General features: G+C 32.4%; 1 protein-coding gene and 1 long non-coding RNA gene across 2 annotated transcripts; both read left to right on the forward strand.

Annotated features, from left to right (window-relative positions):
* The first annotated feature begins 355 nt into the window (after nt 1-355).
* On the forward strand, nt 356-3,086 carry LOC134249365 (uncharacterized). The gene is made up of 3 exons (XR_009988261.1): nt 356-408; nt 2,208-2,339; nt 3,016-3,086. It is a non-coding gene; the product is annotated as an uncharacterized LOC134249365 (long non-coding RNA).
* A 3,393-nt stretch (nt 3,087-6,479) lies between these two features.
* On the forward strand, nt 6,480-7,526 carry LOC134249363 (IgGFc-binding protein-like). Its single transcript, XM_062731721.1, has one exon. The coding sequence runs from the start codon at nt 6,480-6,482 to the stop codon at nt 7,524-7,526; it is 1,047 nt and encodes a 348-aa protein (XP_062587705.1).
* Nucleotides 7,527-7,780: the final 254 nt, after the last annotated feature.

Raw genomic sequence — 7,780 nt, forward strand, 5'->3', positions numbered from 1 at the left:
GCAATTCTTGAGCAACACACACTTCTAACAAGATGTTTCTGCGCCTATTTGTGGTGAGTTGTTTTTTTTTTTTTATATTATAATGTCTTTTTTAATTTGTTATAATATGTGAACTTTAAAAGAAACAATGTTCTAAAATTGTTAATAGACAGCAAAATATCAGAGGTATTTTTAAAAATCATAATGATAGATATTACTCAGTATTTTATTCATTCAAGTGTCCTTAAGACACATTAGCTTAGTAATGAAAAATACTACTATTTTATTATTTAATAAATGAGAAAAAAATGTACATGAAAAACGTTACCTAAACTATGATTATAATTGAGCAGCTTCACTTTTCATTCTTTTTCCAGGTTTTTCTGATGGTCTCTGTCATATTAGCGAAGAATTCATGGAGAAAGAAAGGTAACACTAGAAATCGAATATTTTTGAAATATTACTTACTAAAGGTCTCTTTTTACATCAATGAAATTTTTTTTGGACTTAGAAAAATACTATTGTAAAGAAATGAAGGTGAAAATATTGCACTGGTCTACATAGGGCACCTCTCATTAGCCGGGCTTATTGCTCAAAGAGCAGTTGCCGGCTTATGTCAGCCTGTTCAAGTCAGGAAGTCCACCCCATAGTCGCCAAATTAAAGTTACGTGTAAAAATATAGTATTTACACATAATACAATAATCAGATAATACAAACGCTAAATAAAGCAACTAAATTAAAACGAAGTTACATCTATACAAATAAACATCAGTAGCAATGCCTTTGAAATGTTCAGTCCTAAGTCAAACATTATAGTTCATTTGCATAAGGGTTTTTGATGTTCAATGTTATCGTAGTCTAGTTCTCTACAAAGACGAAGAAAAGAAGGAGAGATAACCGGACTGGCCTGTTTGTTTACATTCGGCTGTTCCAGGTTAATTCGATCCTGATAAATTCGGATTGTGGTTTTAGCTAGGACCCAAAACCTATTTGTCTTATAATTTATATTGATATTTTAAAATAATGTTTTCATAATTTTTTTTATTTTTTTTAAAATAAGATAATTATATGTCATTGAAGCCCTTACTTTCTTAGTATCATTATTATGTTTTAAATTGTTTGTGTTACATATTCTTCCAGTTTCTGAAATTCTTGTTATTTATCTGTTAATATAATATGAGTGTATGATTCATGTACAGAATTCTACTCTGTTAACAAGCCCGGTTCTGTACTCCTGAGTACTTTGATTTTGTTCGAAGGCAACGTAGTGTCGAATGAAATTATTGTTGTTTTTCAAATGGGGAAAATATGTGACACTTAAGAATTCATGATCATATATAATATTATTATTATAGATAAAAATGTAATGATACGAATACTCCAATTGTTATAGAGTCCTTAAACACTGCTTAAATCCACAAAAAGTCTTACTGATTTTTTTCCAATCCAGCATATATTTAAACTTTTCCAATCTAAGCGCTGCAGTTTTAAATGTAATTAGGTAACTATTAGACTTATAGCTTAATTTTTTTTGTTAAAAAGATAAATAATACAATAGTTGCCCGTGTACAATAAATTCAAATTATATAGAATGAGGCGGATTAAAACGTTTTAACGCAAGCCATTATGACGTAGCACTATAATTTATACGCTAGATTTAGACGTATGGCATTTAATTTTTAAATATTTATTGGGATAGGGTTGGATACGTGTTCAAAACCCAAATAATCAATTAATCCCGTAAGCATTTATGGTAAATTTGATCGCATTCCAACCCATGTTAATATCCAATAGTTTACCTAAAAATGAGATTTTTTAATTACATTTATGAGTGATTTATTTCAAATATTAGAGTTCTATAATTTAAACCCATGTAATTTTTTCTTTAAACCTCACCGATGTAAATTGAATATGTTGAACATGTCGTTTGCTTATTTCCTCATTTTGAAATTAAATTGAACGTTTATGACAAAACAATTAATTTGTGGTCATGTGAGGAACCTGTCTTTATATAGGGTTTAATATGAATTGCAACAAAGGTGTTATCTAAGGGAAAACATTTGTAAGTCCAAATATTCAGAGGTAAACTTGAAGATCAAAAGTCAGTTTACGTGGAAGAGTTTGTATATCTAATGATTAAACCTATTATTTATCAACCATTTTTAAATATATCCGAGATCTATAAGCATTGTGACGTCATTATTAACATAATTGTAATATACAACAGGTAAAGGACGTGCTTTTTGCATGCGGAATTCGAGAATCTGTTACAAAGGAAAGCTGTGTATAAAACCGGACTCTTCACGCTATTGTAGATGTCCACCTCGTTGGACAGGAACAGATTGTCGTCAAAAGTTAGGTAAGGGTTGTTTATTCTACATCTTTTATTTTCATTGTACATCTGTACAAATTGAGGCGGATTAAAAACGTTTTTGCGGAAGTCATTGTGACGTAGGAATACATTTCATATGCTAGAGCAGACGTGTTATATTTAATTTTACAACACATTTTAAGATTTAATACGGGTTGGTTACGTGTTCAAAACCCAATTAATCACACAGGCATTTATTGTACATTGGAACACAAAATAACCCATGTTTTTTTTTCCAAATAGTTTTTTTTTTAAATGAAACCTTTTTAAAATTTACATTAATAATTCATTTAATAAAAATACTAGCCAACTTTTGTTTTAAGCCCATGAAATGGTTTATTTTTTTCAAATCTCACCCATGTAAATTGAATAGGTTGAACAGGTCGTCTACTTATTTTATTTTGAAATTATATTGATCGTTTATGACAAAACAATGAATTTGCTGTCATGTGAGGAACTTGTCTTTATACAGGCTTAATTATGCATTGCACAAATGGTGTCATTTGCAAGAGCAAATATTCAGAGGTAAACTTGAAGATCAAAAGTCAGTTTACATGGAAGAGATATATGTAATGATTAAACCTATTATTTACTCACTTTTTAATCTGTACGACATCTATAAGCATTGTGTCGTCATCATTTACATTTTTGTAATATTCAACAGGTAAAGGACGTGATTTTTGCTTGCGGAATCGGAGAATCTGTTACAAAGGAAAGCTGTGTATCAAACCGGACTCTTCACGTTATTGTAGATGTCCGCCTCGTTGGACAGGAACAGATTGTCGTCAGAAATTAGGTGAAGATTGTTCAGTCGACATTATTTAATATCATACTTTCATGTAAATTTGTTGAATCTGATTTGTCGATAAACATTTGTTATAAGATACTATTGCCCGCTGAACAATGAAGCCACGCCCTCAAGCGTAGCAACAGTAAACACTGCATGACGACCGGTGTTATTAAAAAAAAATTGACTGCGCAGTGACGACCGGTGTTATTAAAAAAACATTGACTGCGCAGACGTGATGCACTTGCATTGGTTCACAGTAATATGTATTTGTACATTGTATAAAACATTCACAATAATATAATAAATACTGCATGTAGTTGAGTGTAACATTGAAAATTTTCATCCCTCAAAAACCACTTTGCCTCTTTTGACAATGGCTTTCTTGGGGTAAAAATTTTCAATAATACACTCAACTACAGGTCGCCCACGTGGCGCAGTGGTTAGATCGTCTGCTCGAGAGTTTGGAGTAAAGAGTTGACCCTTACGTTGCGGGTTCGAATCCCACTGTAGGACGTGCAGACCTGTCCTTCATAGGAGACCGTAAAAACCGAGGTCCCCTGTCGCAGCAGGTGCTGGCACTATCTACAGTTAGAATGTGCTTAAATATATTAACAAAGTATAACGTAGAAATTGAGAAAATGTGTATTAATGGAAAATATCAGATGCATCAAAAAAATTTTGAATTCAAAGATTCTAATGGAAGAGTTATTTTTCTTTATTTTCCACTTGCTGAAATACCCTGGGTGCTATTTCAGATAATGTAAGCTTTTTATTAGCCTTTTGTGCAATGATAGTTATGGAAACAATGCATGAACAATCGATTTCCAAGATGTGTCTCCTTCAGAGAAATTGCAGTCGGACTTCTCAAAGTTTTGGGGTATATGTGGCCAGACAATTACTTCTTGAATGAAATAAGAAGGAATACCAGTTCAGGTTAACAGAATAATTGATTGGTAATAATTAAGAACAATGTGAAGTAATCATACTTATCCATGCCTCACCGCACACAAAGTGGTGTACTTTTTCGCAAACAATGAAAATACATGCATTTGCTTAAAAGTGTTCCCCAAAGAGTTTTTCTTTAAACACAAATCTCATAAAAGGAATTTAAATTTTGACTACAGTATGTTCTTCGGCAAAAGTCTTTAATAACATCTCAAACTCTAAACACCGTACAGCCAACTGCAAGTAGGGAAAAATACTTAACTGGAATGTAATTCATAAATACGTTTTCAAGCTTCCTTAGATATAAAAGTACTGAGATTTGTGAAACATATTTCAAATGAATGAAGACAAGAATATAAAACAACATTGTGATTGAGAGAAAAAGTAATTCTTTTTGGGGGGCATCTAGCAAACAACTCATTATAAGAAATAATAACATGTATATTGATCTTTTCCACCCATTTCAACTTTTAAAAATTCATTTGTAATAGGTATAATTTTATGTGGGAAGGGGTTTGTATAAACCTAATCAGTGCATAAATACTGATTAATTCACTCTTCCTAAGATGGTTTAGGTTCACAAATTGGTGTCGGGCATAAGTTCTGAAAACTTAGTAGTACACCCTTTTGCTACATGTGAATTATTTCAAACATATTTACACATATGGACCAAAGTTTAAAATGAATAAGCACAGAAATTATTTTAATTCAATTAAATCATATTATTTCCTTTTGTCTATTTATTTATGAATTCTTTTGAACTTTTTTTTTGTTTTAAGGTGTAAATGTTTTTAAAAAGTAGATATTTAAATGCATTATATCATATTTTTCCCTTAAACATATTTGCTATAATTTCTGAAATTCTTAAATCTGTTTTTTTTCTCTGACTTTAAGTGTGAAAAATACAGGTAAATAAAAGGTTAAATGTAATTATCTTAATTGCTATAAAAAGCAAATGAACTATCAAACCATGTGTGGTTATTTGCAAGCGGGAATAGGTAGAACTGATTTTTTTTTGAAGTAGGAATAGGTTGAAGACGGCTGTATTTTTATCTAAAAATGATATTTCAAGTACAGTATAACAAAGCTATAAGTAATGTGTCATGTTCATGTTTAAGACAATGACAATGCATTGCTAACTTCAATCTGTAGAACAATCATAAAATCTATTATCTTTGACCATTCCTTTTCAGAAAAGGAATCTGCATGTCAGTCTATGCCGTGTAAGAACGGAGGAACGTGTACCGATACAGACACGTCGTACATGTGCACGTGTAACACAGGATGGACAGGACAGAACTGTACAGGTAGCAATTATTGGCATTTTTATTAAGACTTGGTCCTGTTTGAGTTTTTGAAGAGTTTAAAATAACAAGATACCATTATTATACCAGTGTACAGGAATGCACATCAATCTATTTACATCTCTTTACTCAAGGAAAATTGTTTTGGTAGGAATAGTCACGTATCGATCATGTCCCTCTGTAAAATGAGGTTAAATATTTGCTTCTCACACAAACACAAAAAGACAATGTATCTTATGTAAAAACGAAAGGACTAATAACACTTATATTCAATTATACAATACATGTATTATATTGTATATATAATATTATGATATTATGAAGATTCAATGACTCCTATCTTGAACTTTTTATATCGAGTACACGTATGCTCATCTACTTAATAACTATATACAATCCTTATAAAATACTAGTATTTTAAAAAAAATAATTTAGCATCATAATATCGTAATTTGAGGTAAATATACATGTACCTTCACTTTAAGTCTACTTTGAAGATAAAAAAAATCAACAGTTCCAGATAAAAAGTTTTGATTTAGGTTCAAATATTCATACTGGTAAATCTTATTTCATGCACCAGTTGGTAAATATAGAACTAGAGTAGTCTGTGGTCTATCACTTCACCTTACATATCATGTTCGTGCCCGCTGGTAAGTTATTCCCGATATAGCAATGAAAAGCTTAAGAAGTGAGTTTTCATCTAGATCTGCATAATTATGATGTATAATGTTACACGTACATGTATTTAGAAAGTGTCTTTTGTTATCTTTTTTCTCTTCGTCTTTGTTTTAATCAAGATTTTTTTATTTTAATATTCTCTAATAATTCCTCCATTTGGAGATTATTTTCTAAGGGAAAATTACTTTTGTAGAATTTGAGGGTGATTTCAAACACGAATACGTGTTAATGATTATGAGGAACCACTACTATGCATCCAATCAATCGTCACTAATTTACATGACAACAAATACTCCAGTAACCGTAGAAATCTCCACATCAAACAATCTGAATTCTTCCCTTAAGTCCGCCATTGACCAAACCTTCTTCTTTACCTCCCAACTTAAAATTACACTACCTCCTGAAATGGAAATGGCCTTCTTAGAGAGAGAGCCAAAAGCCGTGAAAATTCGCTCAACAGAGGCTATAACCCTTGTTCTCTTTGACAACAACTATTCACAATCCAATGACGGTTCTCTGATTTCCCCAGTCGAAAAACTCGGCACTCGGTATTTGGTAGTGTCTTCTGATCCTCGTGATGAAAAGCATCCTATTTACAACAGTGGATTCGCTATTGCTGCGTTGGAGGACGACACATTAGTTAAGGTAGACCTAATGGTTTATTATGCAGAGACAAACTTAAGCATTTCAGAACCCTATGCATTCCGCCTGAATAATTTAGAGACCATACAACTGGAGTTCGGGTTGGATTTATCGGGAAGTTTAGTCGAGTCTTCTAAACCTGTGGCGGTGTTTTCTGGAAATAGATGCAACATGTTTCCAGAATCGATAAGATGTAGTCATTTGATGGAACAAATGTCCCCAACTACAGAATGGGGCAGTATGTACATTGTACCAGCTGATTTCAATAGCGATGGATCACGTTTGATCATAATGACTGACGAGTCCTCGAGCACGACAGCGAGCATTTTAGTAGGTAATGACCGGCACGACATTATTCTACTTCCTAGAATACCTTTTGAATTTACATTGAGGACGAACGAAACAGCAGTCATCTACATCCCTCAAGCCCGTGCCTCAGTAACCAGCTTTGTAAAAGGGAATAAGAATAATAGTAACTCTGGTTCTCCATACATGGTTAAGATTCCAAAAGTTCCTCAGACCAAAAGTCAATACACCATCCCTATTCCTGAAGGCTACCTTACTAATTACGTAACAATTATGATCGACAAAAGTTCCAAATCTGATCTTCGACTGAATGGACAAGCTATAAAACAAACAACGATTCTCTTTGAAGACGACAATATTCTGAATGATGGGCGGATAGGATCGATTCTAACCGTAGACGTTTTGCCTGGTGTTTTGAATCTAGCTTCAACATCGGGCTCTCCGTTTGGTGTACTTGTCTTTGGCTACCGGTATCTAGATTCCTATGGATTTGCAGGGAATTTCGTATAAGAATTAATAATTTGAAACAACTGAAATTTCTTTATGGACTTTTCAAAATTTACATTTAATTGTTATAAATTTTAGCAAGAGCTTCAACTGAATAAAGTTAAAAGTCTCCAAGCGAACAATTTTTCTTTTCTAGTCCTACCATTAAAATCAACAACTTAAGGTGGTTTAGATATATGCTGACTGATTGATTGTATATTTTTTAACTCCCTATCGAGAATTTTCAATCATATGGAGACGTGGCCGTATGCCGATGA

This window comes from Saccostrea cucullata, unplaced genomic scaffold (genome assembly GCF_032062105.1).
Source record: "Saccostrea cucullata isolate Sc308-1 unplaced genomic scaffold, CSIRO_AGI_Scuc_v1 ctg2627, whole genome shotgun sequence".
NCBI classification, from domain to species: domain Eukaryota; kingdom Metazoa; phylum Mollusca; class Bivalvia; order Ostreida; family Ostreidae; genus Saccostrea; species Saccostrea cuccullata.